The 18522-nt window shown below is 39.8% G+C and overlaps 2 protein-coding genes across 2 annotated transcripts; one reads left to right on the top strand and one right to left on the bottom strand.

The window, feature by feature from the left end:
* Positions 1-375: 375 nt before the first annotated feature.
* Positions 376-4811, bottom strand: si:dkeyp-73b11.8 (BPTI/Kunitz domain-containing protein). Its single transcript, XM_034587496.1, has 6 exons — positions 3946-4811; positions 2630-2821; positions 1467-1643; positions 1301-1345; positions 923-1001; positions 376-814 (listed from the first exon to the last, which is right to left on the bottom strand). Exons 1-6 carry the CDS (start codon positions 4010-4012, stop codon positions 724-726), a joined length of 651 nt encoding a protein of 216 aa, XP_034443387.1. The 5' UTR covers positions 4013-4811; the 3' UTR covers positions 376-723.
* Positions 4812-6022: 1211 nt separating this feature from the next.
* Positions 6023-17628, top strand: ca12 (carbonic anhydrase XII). The gene is made up of 9 exons (XM_034587491.1): positions 6023-6328; positions 6647-6667; positions 9628-9807; positions 11096-11238; positions 14353-14448; positions 14522-14585; positions 14855-15012; positions 15133-15259; positions 15918-17628. The coding sequence occupies exons 1-9, from the start codon at positions 6265-6267 to the stop codon at positions 16568-16570; spliced, it is 1506 nt and encodes a 501-aa protein (XP_034443382.1). The 5' UTR covers positions 6023-6264; the 3' UTR covers positions 16571-17628.
* Positions 17629-18522: the final 894 nt, after the last annotated feature.

Below are 18522 nucleotides of genomic sequence, written 5' to 3' on the forward strand. Positions count from 1 at the left end.
TGATGCAGTTATATTTTGGAAACACCAGTGATTGGGAGATCACACAGTTACAATTACTTCAGTTAACAATATACAGGATGATGAGAATCAGAATATGAAATAATGTGATTCTGCTCGTGACTTCTCTTCAATTAGACTGACTTCTAATGGACCTCGTTTGACTGAACAATGGTTGTGTTTATTTTATGGCTGCAATTCACAATACATTTTATTTCTTAATTGTTTTCTCTATGAAATGTAAGAAATTGGTAAAATTTTCTTGAACTTGCTAGTTTGGTCCAACCAACAGTGTCAAACCTTTTTTTTTATCACATAAGAGAAGCAGAAAAATCCCAACAACTGAAAAGCTAAAACAAGGGACGTTTCAGTTTGAAAAAATAGTTCAGCCATTAATTCGTTATTAAAATCGTTGCTGATTCTGTTTGTGAATTAATAGACATTGTTTCAACTCTATTTGAATTCTGATCACACTCAGACTAAACAGATTTATTTTGTATTACTGAATGAAAGCACATGATAAAGGAGCATTGAGGGGAAACAAAACACAACATTGAACAAAACTGTAATGGCTATTTGCATATGTCAGTAAAAAAAGAAAAATCAAACTTAGATGTAATAATTTGTTGATATGTTTGGCTTTAAGACCACTGGTGTTAAAAGACTAAACCAATCTGGTAAAAACTCCACATGTTGTAATGGATGATATCATTATAGCAATGATATCTATGCCATTTCCAGTGCCGGTTCCTGAAGAGGTGTATCAGACTTTGATTCTTTACTTTTTCCTCCTGCCATCTTCTTGGCGCTCGTTTTCCTAAAGAAATACAGTTAATATGTAGATAATTAAAAGAGAGTGGCATTAACTGTAAGTAATACTATTGCTTTTTAATGTAAAACTAAAAATAAAGAAAAATGAACTTACTTTGAACGAACTGTCAAGACGATCACAGTTACAAAGATGGAAACGATAATGACAGCAAGCAAAACTCCGCAGATGATCGCTGTCAAAGAGAACAACAGTGTAACATGAAGATTTATGTAAAAAGATGAAATACCTAATGATAAATAAACTACATAACACAATTTTTGCAGATAGTTTTAACCAGTTAGAACTACATTATACATGACGTTCTAACTGGTTAAAACTATCTGCAAAGTTTTATTTTCTTTAAATTATTTCTCATTGCAAAAGAGGTTGTTTAGTTTTCAATGAGAAATAATTTAAAGAAAATAAAACTGGAGCTTGTTGTGGCTTTTGAATAAATTGATAAATTCCACTCAATCCATTGTGTGGACTCACCAATAGGAGTGTCTGGCTCGTCCTCCTCGATTTCATCACCTTCGTCTATGAACCAAGACAATTACCATAAGCATGTTAAAAACATGTTCGATATTATGACTCTCTTTTTTTTTGACATAGCGACATCATCAGCAACTGTTTACAAAAGAGAGAGATTTGCACTCACCGTGGATTCCATCACATGTCCGATTGCAGCTGTCAAAGGTGACAAATCGGTTTCCGTTTCCAATGCAACCAGTCCATTGGAACTTTTTGCATTTGTCATGAATGGGATCATAATAGTATCTCATAAGCTGATTTTTACATTGACCTGAGGCCCTTTTAAAGTGACAAGCCTTAGATTCTGTGAAGAGAAAACATCTTCATTATTATTATAATCATTAGAAGTAGTCATAGCAGTGACTGCAGTTCGTACATAATGCTAATACAAAATACGTAAATGTGACTGATTGTATCTAAGCAGTTCAGCTATCACACAATCAGAGTGATAGATGACTTCAACTTTATCAAGAAGGCTGTAAAAGTCTGGGGTGTGTTCTTTCATGCTTGTCTATGAGTCCTACTCTTTCACCACTTGGTGGCGTACGGCTAATACTCAGTTTCTCCTACAACCTCAGAAGAATTAAAGAAACGAAGGAAAAGAAACACAACAATATTTGGGTTAATTCAATTGACACACAAAAAAAGCTGTTTTTCAATAACAAATGCTCTTTTTCAAGGTTAACAGGGATCCCTGCCTAAAACTTTGTTGAAGCAACTGAATCAAGTGCCCCCTCCTCTCCCCCTCTCTCTCTTTCGCTTTCTGTGTCTCTTTCCCTCCCTCTCTCTCAGTCGAGATAGTCGAGGCTTGATGATGATGATGCATTTCCTTACATGGTCCCTTAGGTCATAAAACTCATTAACTGCAGTTCATGTTCCAAAGTCCTCAGAAACAAGCCTTGAAGAGGGATGTATGTTTTTCGTTTGGGTTCATCTACTTTAAGGCAGTTCTTCAATCAATCAATCAAATTTTATTTCTATATTCACAAATCACATTTGCCTCATTCAGCTTAAGAAGGTGCGATATCCTCTGCCCTGAACCCCCTTAGCCCCTTTTAACGGGGAAAAACCCCTCAGAGAGAGTCGCATGTGAGGGATCCCTCTCCGGGACAGACAGAAGTGCATCAACATAACATTTACAACATTCATGAGAAAAGACAGTGTCTAACATAAATGTAGAGTTGTATCATTTACACAAATAAAATGTTAAGCTACATTAGACATGTTAAGCAAAATGAACGATTACATTAGACACACAATTCTCAGTATGAATTCATTAAACGATCTTACCATCCATGGGGTAGATATCCTCTGCATTGGCAGAGCAGTTTCTTATGCACTCTCTTTCTTTTTCAAAACGGTTGCTGTTTCCTCCGGTCCCTGAGTATATGAAAGGCTCGCAGCGATCAGTGAGGTGATTATAATGGATAGAATGAATGAAGCTTGGGCCATCACCTCCAACTGGGTCCAACTGACAGAAATCTGTTGGACGATAAGACATAAACTGCGAGTTAGAGGCGTTTTATTTGCACAAAGTCTACAAAGGATTTTTTGGTTTTTCAAGCATTTTATAAAGCCTACAATATTTTGGTGTAAAGTACAGTTGGTTAATCACAAGAACAAGCTGGTGAAGTGACCATTGCTCAGTAAATGTATCAATAACGCTTCAGTAGAAAGCCTCAACAGATACTGTACATATTTAATGCTTAACTAACCTCATCACCAGAGACCCACTCCCTCTTTTTATGACAGCAATAAAAACTCATATTTCAGTTCCCCCCTCATTACACGTTTCACAGAAGAGAAGTGGTTTCAAATGATTCTTTTACTCAAAATGCAGCGGGTTTTATAGGGAAACTAACTAACTGGGTTAGTTGCTCAAAATCGGGACCTTCCCAATAATTTACATGTTGTTTTAGTCTCGTCACTCTCAGACAGAAATGATCTCAGTGTTTAAAAGCTTGGAATTACAGAGGGGGGAATCGTCCAGTCAGCTTAGTTCAATCGTTTGCAGTGTGTAAATAATATTTCCAGGAGACTAAAGACCATCTTTTCTTTCCTATTTTTTTTGGTCCAAGCTAAAGACAATCATTGTTGGCTTCAGTTGCAAGTTACAACATGAAGAGAATGTCAGGGAAAAGGTAAATTACAATTATATCCTGCTGAGAGATGCAGTCTAGACTTGTTTAATCTAAATCAAATCAATTCTATTAATTTCAAATGTAACAGGATGTGTCTCCCCCATATTTAGTCTCTATAGGTCCCCACGTGACAGAAAATCTGAAAGATATAGGTGCCAATGTAGACGCCATGTTGCCCTGACAGGGCTGAAGGTGACGCTTTATCTCCTTGATCCAGTTTCCGCAAAACTATAACTTTACGTACAACTGAAAGACATCAGTCGATAATGAAATATTTACACCACAATATTTTTGCAAATCTTTTAAACTGCTATTTAAAAAAGCTGCGACACAAAAGGCTGATGATTAGCCTGTGGCCTGTGTGCTGATAGTGAGGCCTGTTCTGAAAACTAAATCCCGGATCAATAAACAGAGTTTTGGTTATGTTTTTTTTTTAAAAGAGTGATGGTAGAAGGAAGCACTTACCTGGAATGATTGAATGGCTGACGTGGATTGCGGCAAAAGCCAGCCCCAACAGCAGAAGGTGCTTCATCTTGCTTCTCGTCTCGGTCCTGTCTGTCCTGGAGTGACAGTTGGGAGAGGGTTATCATCGTTGAACTTTGGACAGTCATTTCCTCAGTGGAGGAAATGACTGTCACACCTTCAATCGTAGTCAGTGGCTAGAAAAGACCTCTTCCCCTTTTTCGTACCTTTACCGTTGAATAAGGTTGTAATTTAGAACCTGATTTAACAAGCTCCATATTCAGCGGCTCACATACACAATGCACATTTGTGTCTTTAGTTTATCTATTCATTGCTACTAAGTGATCAAAGCTGTTAAACAGCAACAACTGACAGGTAGACTGAGAAATATGTCTGTTTATAGAGTGGCAAGGTTATCTTGGTGTTTTTATGGAAGATATTGAGACCATATGCATCAAAACCAAAATGACTGCAAATGCGACCCAAGCCTTCACAGTCTTTTACTATGAGAGAGCTTTATTTAGTGAATTCAAATCTGCCTGTCATAGAATTACCTCAGGTAGTTACTTTGTCCTCTTTTTTTGTCATTTTGGCAGAAATATTGATGTCGACTTCCTTTACTCACAGTGTAGGACTTGTAGTGTGTGATCATCACTCTAGATTATTTACAGTCTTCAAAGAGGATGACAGACAGATGGACAGGTTGGTAACAGCTGTACTCCAGATCTCCGCAGGTGTGTTTTAAGATTTATAAAAATGTTCACAAGGAAAAGTAAGCTGAATAGTCCATTCTTAGTCCATGTGCACTACACGTCTCTGGTTTCCATATCACACTTGTAAGTTGCATAATTGTCCATTATTGACTTGTGAAGTTACTGCAACTCTGAGTTGATGCAACTCTCTTAGGCTTTAAAATTTTAACTGAAAATACTGGGGTGTACACTATTATTTTGTCATTATTTGATTGTTTAATTATTTCATTTCCAGATATAATTTAACATCTCCATTTTTGCCTATAAATGGTGTACCCAAAATAGAAATGTTACCGTTTTATTTAATTTTATGTTTCGGTATTTAGAGAAAATGAAAGGCCTTTCTTGTGTAGGCTATTTTTTTTAACCATAGCCACAAGTCTAAACCCACTCTGTGTCAACAGCTGTTGTATTGATATGAGGACAGTTAGGTAGGATACTTAGACATATGTTAGCAATTACCTATCAAACTAGACCCACCTTATACTGTACCTCACCCCAACCAGCTGACTTCTGAGAGGCCTCCTGTGTCTCCCCTATTTACATGGGTATTAGACACCAGACCTGTGTAGCTCATAGACTGTAGCTATATAACAATGGATGACATGACAGTTCCCAAAATGTAAGACTATGCATCTCGATCACCACCTGGGGGCTGGCCACAGGATAGGTCATAAACCCAGCCTCCACCATATTCGTGGATGGGACATGTACCATTGTTAAAACTCAAAGCACACGTCAAATACATTTTTCTCAATGATGGTTTCGGCCATTTTAGGTAGTTCCTATCACACTGATGTAGAACCTGAATCTAGCTGCAGACAAGTCACAAGTCACTGTGATCCACATGTGAACACGGCTCCAGAGGAGGATATTTTAGCTAAAATCATGGTGTAAATGACACCGTTTCGAGTCGAATTTGAATGTCGGGGCTTATGGACACTTGGATGACACCACACAAACAGTATGGAGGCAGGTTATGTTTGCTTCTGTTGATTTTTTAAGTTTTGAAGAATCGGTCACAAGTTACTTCAATTTTATTGGATTTGGCCACAACACTGTTTACCCACGAAACTCCAAAAGTGTTTTGTGGACTCAAACACTTAAACCCACCCCTCTGTCGGCATAGTGGCAAGTAGAGAATGATTGGATTTTCTTTTTGGGTGAACTATCCCTTTAATAGAAAAGTGGCACAAATTGAAGTATGAGTCTCACATGTGCACCAACACCATCATATTCATCTTTTGGTGGCTCCATGTGTTTAGATGGGGTTATAATAAGACCAACTATAAAGAGTAAGCTACATGTCAGTGGCACAGGCGCACGTGCACGCCGCGCAGCGTGTCGGCGGATCAGAACCCGGTGGAGCTGTCACTCACTCTCCGGTGAGCAGAGGGTGGCTGTGGAGGCTGGGTTCTTGTTGTTGTGGCTCTGACGTCAGGGCGAGCTACAACCAAGCCGACAACATGAGTATAAAAGCCGGTTCGGAGGCTGGACACCCTCCCGCTCTCCTGCTCTGCACCGGGGCGAACACCAAGCTGCCACACGAGGGTGCGCTGAGGGAACCGACATGAAGCCTGTGAGCGTCTCCTCCATCGTGTTACTTCAGCTGACTCTCTGCGCCGTGCTGCACGGTAAGACCTCTGATGGGTGCATGAAGCAGCCTGGTAAAAAAAACTTCAGGTGCACTTTTAGATAGTGCAAAGAAAAACTTGGCTTCAGCACTTGCAGGAGTGATGCTGCAGGTGTCTCCATCCACCTGCTCACATGTTCTCTGAGGAATGAGGATGGCATGTTTCTGTGATCAAAACTATGGATGGTTATTTCTTTCATTTTCTTTATGTGTAAAATGACAAAAATAAATGTAAAAACTGTTGCATATATAAAGTTGCTCCATTATTTTAATAATATTTATCAAAAATGCAGTAAGATATGTTTTTTTCTTGTTTCAGGTGCCAAATGGACATACAGTGGTAAGTCTCATAATTTTCTTACAATTCGGTTTGTCAGTTGTACACTGACAAAATTAAAATTTGCTACCATCTTCAATCGGTAACACATAAATAAATTAAGTTATTTCAGATTAAAGTTACTAATTGTTAATGGTCCATATTTCTATAGCACTTTTCTAGTGATGACCAGTTTTTGCAATTCAGTGCATCTATGTGCTGCATTTGCTCGACCATACATCACACACAGTCAGGGACAATTTGGGGTTTAGCATCTTGCCCAAGAACAGTCCGGCATGCGGAGTGGTGTAGACGGGAATCAAACCCATGACCTTTCTGGTTAGTGGACCACTTGATTTCCTGAGCCACAGCTGCCCAACATTTGACTTTCATTGGTAGAAATGGCTAAATTTAAGTTGAACAAATTAAATTAATTTATGTGTTACTGATTCAAGTTTTTTTTAAAACAATTTTCTTTTCAGTGTGGATCATAATAAGAGTTGAAAATAAATATTATTTACATCAACTTTTGATGCATGTGCCGTTCCAGTTCACGTGCACTTGTAGCCTAGTGTCTCAGTCACTCACTGTGGTTTTCTACCCCTAAACCGTGCAGCATTACCTAATTGAGTGTTAGAATTCAATTTGATGCAACTCTCTTAGGCAACGATTGACTCAGAGAACTGTCGCCCCCCCCCCCATACACAGCCGTGCGTTAAGCTGACACGGCCGAATGATAGAACAGAAGTGACCGCAGCATCAAACGGAGTGTTTGCTAATCAAAGGGAGAAGACAAACCCTCCGCGGCCCCTCAATGACGCCCTAAGACCACTAGTGCTGACAGCCCTACTGTCACCTCAGGTAATTGTAGAGGTCATTATACCGACTCTGCAATTACAACATTTCGTAAGTGGCTGACTGCCCTTGTCTTCTGCCTTAAGGCCAATACGCAGTGACTTCTTGAACTATGACAATCTCTTACATAAACTGTGCTCAGAGCGTGACCTCTTGTTTGAGCTCCTTAAACAAGTCTGTTGCATTCAGGCACAGGGAGTTTATACTAATAAGTTAGCAGGTGCAGAAAATTGGTTTAATAATCATTTTTCATCCTATTTTCTGTTTTTGGACTATTACAGTAGTCCAGTGCTACAGTCATTGCTTAAAGTTACTGTCTTCTTTTTTTTTATACGTTTATGATGTGCAAAATCCAGGCCACCAGGGATGAATTTTAAAACTTTTTTATTTTTTTCTCTGCACTGTAATTTATGTTGAAATACTTACAGTTAGAGGAAATTATACCTGTTAAATTCAGTCCTCCGAAAAGCACAGACCCACTCGATTCTTGTTATTATTGCAGCAGCTGAACTTTAATGAGGGCAAACAGCACTTTGTAGATACAAGGTTGTTTATCTCCCTGTGGAACTTTAACGAAATTGAATAAATTCTAAACAAACAATTGAAAATTAGGAATCACACATAAACATTTGTTTAATGTGTGAGTACAGTGGAAAACCTTAACAATGTGGCAGAATACCTCAGTGACTCATCCTGTACAGAATGAAGGAATATACACCACAATCACATAGTCACAAACCTTAATGATAACACACAAGCTCAGAGTGGAAAGGTTTGTGATGACTTGCGAGGAAAAGAGTTGATTTAATAATAATAAAAGCCCCTCCAGCCTCCTAAGTGCAGCGTGGTGGATTTCACCGTCACTTACAGTCAAACCCTGGAGAGGCCGTGTCATAGTCAGTTGTCTTGAGGGCTGGTAGCACTTTCCGTGGGGGGGGGGGGGGCACGGCTGAGTCAGAGGAATTATCTTCACATTAACGCTGCATCCTCTGGCAAAGGACAAACAGTGACCCTTAACATGTGGGTATAAAAAACTATGTTGATGACCGTTGTAGTCTCTACCACTGATGTTATAAATAAATCTAAATCTCATTCGACATACATCCTATGTAGAAAAGCTCCCACACTTTAATAATTACCCACAGTCATGTGAATTCTACCAAGGATTTGCATGGCAAGGGGCCACTGATGGCCATTATTAAAGGGCAGGCTGGGTCTAATTAAAACAATAAATGAAGTTGACACTGAGCAATTATAGCCATAAGTGTATCTTATCTCCTTATTATAGGGAGCGTTTGCCTGGATTGAACCATGAGTTTTGCCTCAAACAAGTATTCAGGGATTTCACAGTTTTGCTTCATGCCTCTTGGCACATCTTGTCTGACCCATCCAATGGGAACTGACAGCCGGGTCGGGGGCAATGGCTTCATGCTGCATCATTCATATTTAACCATGGTCTGCTGGCATATGGTGAATTGTGTTTTTTTTTTTTTTAGAATGATTCTGGACAGTTAATTATATGCAGAGGGGATGAGAGCTCCAGGGCATTTACTGGCCTTTCATGGCATTTTCTATTGTGCCACACATCAATTTTGATGCGTCCATTCATCGCAAACTCTTGTTTACACCGAGCAGCGTGTTTGAGAAGCAATTTAGTATCACAGCTACCATCCCCTCTCCCTCCTCTCTCTTACATTGTTCCAAGGCTCATTGTGCCTTGTTGCCTCCGCAGCACACGCCTCTGAGAGACACTGCATGACTTGATTTGGCCATTTTCGGTGTCCTGTTCTTTACAGAAACCTCTCATTTGGAGAGAGACAGTGTTCTCATTGGCTCTCCCCGCAAACAACAGCCTGGTTCTCACTCTCACTGCTTGAGAAAGGGCCAAGAACGAAAGCCGCGGGCCTCTCCCATGCTGCCTTGTACATAGATAATGATACTTCACTTTGATTACGGATAAAATGTTAAGTAGGACGGGACGAGCCTCGGCCCTTTTTTGGAGCCATCCCCCATGTAGTTTCACATTGGTGCATGTGCATTTGCTCATTTGTCTTTAGAATGCAGTGCAAAAAAAAAAAGTAATATATGCAATGTAGCAGTCGTGTTTATTGGTCATGTTGCTGTTGCAGGGCCAGAAGGAGAGCACCACTGGTCCAAGCATTATCCATTTTGTGGTGGAGCTTTCCAGTCTCCAATAGACATCAAGTCCGATTTGCTGAGGTTCGACCCCAGTTTGCGTCCGATTGAGGTTCATAACTACAACCTGTCGCCCAATGAGCAGCTCACTCTGGGAAACAATGGACATTCTGGTGAGTATCCAAAAATACAAAACTATAAACACATACACAAAATATACAAATAATAAGAAAAGAATAAGAAAAAAATCCCCCAGGTAAAAAAAGGGATCCCATCCCCTCCACTGGATCCAGGCCACCGATCCCTGCAGAGCATCACTGCAAAAGGTCCTTGAGGTTCCTTTTGTTTCATAGACGTCATCATTCTTCTCTACAAAACCTTTAATTTAATACAATACTTAACATGTACTGTGTACTTTAACCTCTTTTCACCACACACAGCAAGCTAAGCAAACATTATGTTTTGTTTGACTCATGAGCTCAATGTCCTTTAAATCAGGCAGTCGTCTACATATTCATTAGAGATGGCCCACACATAAACGTGGAGGAGTCTGTTCTTGCTGTAGAGACCTAATTTCTGGGTCAACATAAGGAAAATGATAGGAGGATTTTCTCTCTACATCTACCACAGCAATTTTCCATAATCACTCTCTCATTATCTTAACTGTCCTTTCAGCCAGAGAACGATCTCCACGTGTAGTCTGGAAAAATATGAGCAGACATTAGTCATCTGCTCTGCTTCGACTGGGTCGGATGCACCTTAACAAAAAGAAACAAGTTCCAGTTTGATATCTATTCGTAACACACGTTTAAAATCAATTATTGAATACATAAATCAGATAGGAGATAAACATGCCCCCTGTGAATTAGTTTTGAATTAATATGATTCATTCTGCTTCGTTTGACACTCAGTCAGAGAAACGTCAGGTAAACTACAAATAACAACTGGTTCGATCTGTTTCTTAGATTTGACTGTAATCACACTGTACAAATTGCCATGTATGAGGAATTTCAGTGACAGCCGCTGTGTCGCTGAACATACATGTACATGTAATGTCTGCCTTGTGTTGGTGATGATTATACGGTTATAATGTCTGTGCAAGTAAACTGTACGGACAAATGCTCATTAAGTTGTGTCTGATGGACCTCAACGCCACAAGCTGAGCCGCGTCATCGGTGTGACGTCTTTCTTAAAAAAGCTGACAGTGGTATTTCACTCGTAGACATTCGTCACACACTGACGAACATGTTGAAAGTGCTCCATGCGTCACTCCAGCAAAGTGCCTTAGACGTAGCCACACTGCTTTTACGAGCACGTTGATGTTCGCTGATGACTTACGAAGTTTAAAATTAAATAAAAACAGGATGCAGCGGATGTTTCTTGATCCCCATGACGTCAAATGAAGTAACCTCCACCCTGCTCTTTTGTGTGTGCTTGTGTTTGTCATCCTTTGATCCACAGTGCAGATCTCCCTGCCCTCGAAGATGCACATCTCCAGCCTGCCGCATCGTTACACCGCAGCTCAACTGCACTTCCACTGGGGCTCCTCCGGCCGACCTGCTGGATCTGAACACATGGTGAACAGTCGACAGTACGCAGCCGAGGTGAACAAACCTACCTCCTTCTGCTCATGTTTAAGAGAGGGTTAATACTCCACTTCTGCCCCTACGCACATCTTCAAGGTCAAATATAAAAAAATCAATCAAACTTTATCTGTATCTTTCATACAGGTTCATGCAGTTCAAAGTTCTATTTACTGATGAGCCCAAAAAAGAGGACAAAACATATAATTTAAGTCAAACCTAAAATTGATAAAAAATATATATAATTTATCATAAAGATAAATTAAATAGAAGATCATTAATAAAAGGGGATTCATGAGTATTGCCTTTATTTTGTTCCATTATACATCTACTTCATTTTCATTGACTTTCATTCACTTGCATGTATTTTTATATAAGTGAAATTTTAAATGCAGAACTTGTAATTTAGTATTTATATACTGTATTATTTCAACCACTGGCAAAAAGTGAATGAAAGGTTAGTCATCTACGTTTGAAGTTAGCTCAGTCTATTTATTCAAATTGATGTGACAGCATCTCAGGCTCCAGACAAATGATTTAATACCTAATGACTTCAACGGGTGACTTTTGACTGGCAGAGAAATCAGAGCCACTGACTCACAGACAGTGTTTAAGCTGAGGGAACTCTCTGAAGCTCCGCATCGGCATTTTCCAGCCTCTCCACACTGGCAGACGTTCACTTTATGATCCACCCGTCAGACAATGTCAGAGAATGCTTATTGTGCATCTTCCACTGTAAAGTACAATTATATAAAACGCATTCTAGTTAAAGAGACTTTATAATGTAAGTTTGTGACAATAAAATCTCATTTATTGAGAAATGTTAAGCCTGTTTTTCTTTTAAATAAATTGTAGATTCAATTTACCAATCAAATAAGCACATTTCTGACAATTAGTTGCCCACATTAAAAGACAAAGACTTGATTTCAGTCTGGCTCACTGTGTATAATATGTCAGTGTGACTTTGGTTTGAGGGGTTTAAAGGGGTTAAAGTACCAGACTGTTATACACTTTGGTTTTCAACCACCTCTGGAAAGGAGTGGCTGCTTGTGCTATTTTATGTGTCAGGGCCTGTGAGCCGTTTTCACTCACTTTTTTCTCTTTTAACATTTCTACTTTAATTACAGCAGAGGATTTGACTTTACCTGAAGTTAAGAGTGTGTTTTATGATATAAACAAAAAAAGGAGTTTCTGTATTTGTAATTTGGTATCATTTGAATGAGCCGCAGCTGTGATGGCTGCAACCTGTGTGCTTTTATGCAGCTGAACCACACGTGAGCTGCCGCGGTTTGACCTGAGTCTCTGAGTGGACACGTCGAGAGCGTGGATCGCTTCATGTGTCTCCAGACTACAGAACCACAGTTCCTTGATGACATGTTGTTGTTGAAGGATGTGATGGCGGGAAGTTGAACTTTTCTCTCCCAGAGACTGCAAATAAAATGTTGTCATATTTGGCTGGAATGACCAACGTGCCACAACCTTGTCACCAAAACAACTGAGAGTGTGGTCTTTACTTATAGACCACCCACTTAAAAACACCTGCAGGGTTTCTCAAGTGCATTTGTCAAATTGCCTGATGGCTGTGCCGTGCTTTTAAAGTGCTTTGAGTGTTCATCAAGACTAGGAAGACAGTTTTTTTTTTCTCTTTCATGCTCCCTAAAACTACTGCATGGGGCTCATGCAAAAATATATGCAACTTATTAAATTATTATTATTATTAACAGTAAAAACTATATTAATAGAATTACATTTTTCTGCAACCTCTGTTCATATATCATTGTATCCCATTTTTCTTCAGCTAGTCTCATCCTCATATGTTGTCCTTTTGTTGTGTGTGCCTTCCCCCCAGTTTATAACGTCTTGTTCACACGCTCTAAATCAGTGGTCGCCAACCCGTCGATCACGATCTACCGGTGGATCTCGCAGTCTTCACTGTCGATCCCCGAACTCTCTGGCTGTCGTTGCGCCGCAGATCAGTTGTGTGTCGGTTGTCTGTGGTTCACAGGCGCTGTGTGTCGGTTACTGGCGGTGGAGTTGCAGGTTTATCTCCTGCATTTTCTTCAAGAACAAGTTGGTTCATGTACGAAAGTAAATGTCAGTACTCTACGGTATGAAGATGCGCATCTTTCGGTCTGTCGATAACAATCAAAGCCCTGTTGGAACAAATTAGTGGATTCAGAAGGTGAAACGCTGGAGTGCTTTTACTTTGAAACGGGTTCGGAAAGTGTTGTAAATACATTTGTGTCATAGACAGATAAACATTGTGGTTCACAGCAGAATAAACAGAGAAGATGATCTTTCACCTGAGTTTGAATGTTTATCTGATGAATTTCATGTCACAAACAAATGGTTGCAACATTTTCTGTATGCCTTTTCAAAATAAATGCACTCCCGCGTTTCTGTTGATGGAATCCATTCCCGTGTTTAAAAAGGGGTTATTATTGTGAAATATTTGCAAGAGCGGAAGATGCACGGCTTCATACTGTGTAGTACTGGTATTTATTATAGTACAAGGGACTTCTTTCATACAGGGTAATAATCATATTTGTGGCCATATTCAAATCAAAGCCTATATGTAAAAACATTGTGCTGCAGTAGCAGCTCCTCTGCAGAACATGTTGCGGAACTGAGAAGCTACATATTTTGCATTGTAAATATGAATTGATATTAATTTGAATATTGTGCATTGAATAGAAAAAGTTGCACAACTGCCCTTCTTTGTGTATATTTATTTCTTGTACATTCAGCCTTTAATGAAATGTAATGTAATGGTAGATCTCGGCTTAAGTTTGGAATTAAAAAGTGATCTTGGGCTCGAAAAGGCTGGTGACTACTGCTCTAAATAGTATTTACCAAATATCTACTGCTTCACATTATACTTTACACAGATAAATTATGGAGATAAAGTACCTTACATCTCATCTTGCAGGGACCCTATTTCTCAGTATTTGTTGTAGCATTTTACTTTACAGTTTCCAAAACACAGTTATTTTGTGATATTTCCAAAGAAATATGCAAGTGAGTGTGATTTTAATTTAAAAGAGAAACATTTTCGATTTTTCAACTGTAACGGTACATGCCACTGTGTTTTGTTTGCTTCACAGGGTCTTGACTTATTTCTCTTTTTCTCAACAGATGCATGTGGTCCACTTCAATTCAGACAAGTACCCCAACATGTCCATGGCTGTGGACAAATCCGACGGCCTGGCGGTGCTGGGTGTCCTGATCGAGGTGAGACTTCGCGGACTCAGTGATCTGTGAACAATGTGTGGAGCAGAACCATGTAACAATGTTTCCTGTACAGGTTGGTGAGTTCAATCCTGCCTTTGACCAGTTCCTGAAGTTCATCAATGGGATTAAATACAGAGGTGAGTCTACAATGATGTTTTCTCTAGCAATGTCTTCTCAGCCACATTAATTATTAAGTATTGGTTATGAGCATGTGTAGACAACAATATCAAACACTGTCATCACCAGTATTCATCGTTTATGACACATCAGCCACTTACTGTTAAGGTTAATTTAGGGATTTTAATGCATAAAAAGCTTTGGCTCCTCTTAACAACTAACTAATATGTGCATTATGGATTTTACTTTGTCGAGCAATCATAACATACTAATATTATTTATTTCACAGACCAGAGAGTGCAGGTGCCCGGCTTCAACGTCAGAGCACTTCTGCCTGCACGCTTGGACGAGTATTATCGCTACGATGGGTCACTGACAACTCCTCCGTGTTATCCTAGCGTGCTGTGGACACTGTTCAGAAACCACGTGACAATATCTCGCAAACAGGTGCTGCATCAGTTCATTTCTTAAGCACATAAGATACTAGGATTTTTCAGACATCTTAATGTAGTCAGTACTTTATATTTAAATCTCTTTATGTGCTTTTGTTTTGTTGTGTCTCCCCAGTTTCTGGCCCTGGCAACGGCCCTTTACTCCTCCCATGCCCAGGAGTCAGCCCCTGTGCCACTGAACGGCAACTACAGGAAACCACAGCACGCGGACAGCCGAGTCGTCCTGGCTTCCTTTAAGGAGGGTAAGTATGGCCTTCAAAAAATGGGCTTGCGTTATTGTTAAAGCATGAGTGCAAAGGTCACATACACGGTATAGCCACTGTGCTGCTTTAAAAATGGTTATAAGACATGCGGGAAACGTTTTTCTTTTACGAAACACGGGGCTGTCATGTGGGCTGTGGCTTGCTCATGTACGATATCACCTGCTTGTGGTTGAGCCTCAATGTTGATGCCAAACTCAATTATACTTCAAGTTGATTGACTCTGATGAGCTTGTTGCAAAGTAGGTCATCTTTTAAGACACAACCGATTTAACTGTCCTCTGACATACTCAGAATGTCTGCAGCCCTCAAATTTGTCTTTAAAGCCTCACTTTCATGTGGTCGCCTAGTTCACCACACTGTATGGTATTTAGGTCCATACAGTGCAGTGCTAATGTGCATGTTTTCTTCATTCCTAAGCATCCCTCTCTGAGCTATTCTTTTCTAATGGCACATGTTTTTTGACACAGACGTGTGGAATCCTGTGCTTCATGAGCGGCATTTAGCAGGCTTCTGCTTTTAGTTTATCACTACAGGCTGTGCTGTTGCATGCTGGGTGTCAAGACCCAACGTCGTTCCACTGAGTATCCCACACACTGGGATGTTTAACATGCTGTGATTGGCTCTGTGTCCGATGCAGGCAGAGGACTGCATTCTACTCTTACAGTCACGTCTCCGCTCACGAGGAAACGAGTCGTTCAGCAGCTGCTGGTCGGCGATTTAGCGGACCTGGCTGACGAAGGGCTCTATCAGCTCCTACCAAGTGGCTCGGAGAAGCTCCATGCTGGCAAGAAGAAAGACCTCAAGAACCAGCAGGGTCAGAGTCTGGCCAAGTCCAAACAATGGACGCAGAATCCCTCCCCGCGGAAGAAGAGCCAAACCAAACAGTCTGTGGGAAAGTTGGGTCTGGCTGAAGACGCACTCTGCTACGTCTCACTGGAGCAGAGAGTTCTGCATCAGCTCAAACTGTCCCACTCTGAGAACCAGCTGGTTCACACTCTCAGAGATGAAGTCTTCCCTAAGCTCAACCTCAACAGCTACCTAGACTGTAGGTCAGATTTAGCCCTCCCCACCATCAGGCATATTCTCAAAGGACGGCCAACAGACGAGGCGTTTGAGTTGGACCGCTCTCTGACAAAAGCCTTGATGTATTCGAAGAAACCTTACACAGAAACCAAGGAAAGTGTGCCAAAGACAAACCATGGCAGTCTCTCCCCTGCTACTGTTCCCAGGAAACCACACAGCCAGGGCTATCCACATCCTTGGCTTTTGCCTATGGAGTGGGAAGACTAGAGAGATTCCCAACATAGTTGAGACTTGTATTATGTCACTTTCTGTAGCAGACATCACTTTTGTGTCCTACAGCGGATGACTAATCTTCAAGCCACGCCCCGCATTCCTTTGACCAATGTTTCCCACAAAACTTATTTAATACTTAAATTATTCTTTCCAGTAAGTGCACATAATTATAGATTCTATATGAAAAAGAATGTGGTACGAGTTAATTTGCTGAATGTAACTGTGGACTGTGCTGTCTAAGCAGATTCTACAACATTAAGCCAAAATCAATAAGTCGATTTTTGTCACGGAAATTTGAAAAAGTGAGAAATGGTTTCTCTTTCACGTCCACCTACACATCTGTTAAACATTACTTTACCATACGATGCTGTATAATACATTTCTAGAAATCCAAGCACATACTGTGTATGTAACACGTGCTGTGATTTCTACAGGAACAGCACGTGTTGTCCTGGTATCATCGGATATCCATATGCACCACGCTATAGAACATTTAGTGCACATAATGTCATGGCATGGAACATTTATAATGTTATACTGTATCCCATGTCAGTTCTATATGATGGTAATTCTGGAGCTAACTAGTAATTATTTCCTTGCACAATATAAAGATGCAGCAAAACCAAAAGAATTTGCTAGAGCTTTAAGCGCTTCACATAACATTCCTGCCTTCTCTGACAATTTGTGCGTCTGTTGTACAATGTGTACGGCCGTTTACAATCAGTAAACATGCAGCTACTGTACAGTACATGTGGAACTATTTGCAATAAAAGCATCATACTTGAATCATATGTTGTAGATTTTTTGCCTCCTGCATTTGCACCTTTCACTTTGTGTCAGTATATTCAAAATCGTTTTTTTTCTGGCTACGAAATTCTTTTGCAGCATAAAAAGCACAGGGAGAGAGACTCACTGTGATATTTAACTTTTATACAGTTGTCTTCTACATCTACACAGTATGTACGGTTTTGTGTATGTGAGACCAGATTCACTCTAACTTTTCACTCTTTTTCCTTGAATGGTACAATATCGTTCCTCTGAATTTCTTTTTTTCACCCTCTGTTCTCTCTTTTATCTTTGCTACTCAGCTGATCTTTCTTGGATGGACACGGGTACGTTGCTTTTCTCTTCATTTTCTATATTTACACTTTTCTTTTTGTCATGTCTTCATCTTGAACTTCATCGTAGGCAGCACTGACAGCTCCTCCATTTTGTGATCAACAAAATAACATGATATTTAAAACTTTTCTCTGTCTGAATTAACTAATTAATTATCCAGTTAACTATAAGAGATTTTTGCTCCAAAGTACAAATCATGGCTTTAATGCTATGCTAACGCTAATCAATTAACAAACTCAATCATTACTGGAATAAATGTGCATTGCATATTGCATACAGTATCAAATAATACAGCACTAGTAATAATTTTAGAATATAACAATTACATTTTCATGCACATTTACAGACCAACTGAACACATGTAGAAAAACTGTCCGCTTATCTTTTCTGTTGCCTCTGTGCTCTGCAGGTTTACTGGTTCCCATTCTGGTGGGCTCTGCACTGGGACTTGTTCTCATTGTCTTTTTAATATGCTGTATATTAAGGCAAATAAGGTAAACAGAGACAACAACACAAAACCACAACTCTACTTGTTGAAATCATGTCCTGTACATAATAACTTTGTTTAGTGCTGCTCCTCAACTTTATGATCAGAACTTTTTAATTTGATGTTACTCCCATGACTTAAACCTGGTGCAGCTCACACTTTTCCAGGATGTCCATCTGCCTGAATCTCCCAAAAATGAAGGAGCTGATAGTTAGTGAGGAAAATCTCTGCTTACCATGACTGATTTTAAGAGGGTTATATATAAATATAATATAAACTGGGCAATTGGCGGAGGATATTTCAAGAGAATGGTTAACCTCAATTGAACCATGCAGCCAGG

This window comes from Hippoglossus hippoglossus, chromosome 6 (assembly GCF_009819705.1).
Source record: "Hippoglossus hippoglossus isolate fHipHip1 chromosome 6, fHipHip1.pri, whole genome shotgun sequence".
Lineage (NCBI taxonomy): Eukaryota > Metazoa > Chordata > Actinopteri > Pleuronectiformes > Pleuronectidae > Hippoglossus > Hippoglossus hippoglossus.

Excerpts from the sequence above, each read along its gene's own strand:
- si:dkeyp-73b11.8 (XM_034587496.1), bottom strand. The coding sequence starts at position 4,012 with ATGAAGCACCTTCTGCTGTTGGGGCTGGCTTTTGCCGCAATCCACGTC. Across the intron at positions 1,346-1,466 it reads GACATGTGATGGAATCCACG|ACGAAGGTGATGAAATCGAG; the intron begins GTGAGTGCAAAT and ends CTTGGTTCATAG. Across the intron at positions 815-922 it reads GTCTTGACAGTTCGTTCAAA|GAAAACGAGCGCCAAGAAGA; the intron begins GTAAGTTCATTT and ends GTATTTCTTTAG.
- ca12 (XM_034587491.1), top strand. The coding sequence starts at position 6,265 with ATGAAGCCTGTGAGCGTCTCCTCCATCGTGTTACTTCAGCTGACTCTC. Across the intron at positions 6,668-9,627 it reads TGCCAAATGGACATACAGTG|GGCCAGAAGGAGAGCACCAC; the intron begins GTAAGTCTCATA and ends TTGCTGTTGCAG. Across the intron at positions 9,808-11,095 it reads GGGAAACAATGGACATTCTG|TGCAGATCTCCCTGCCCTCG; the intron begins GTGAGTATCCAA and ends TTTGATCCACAG.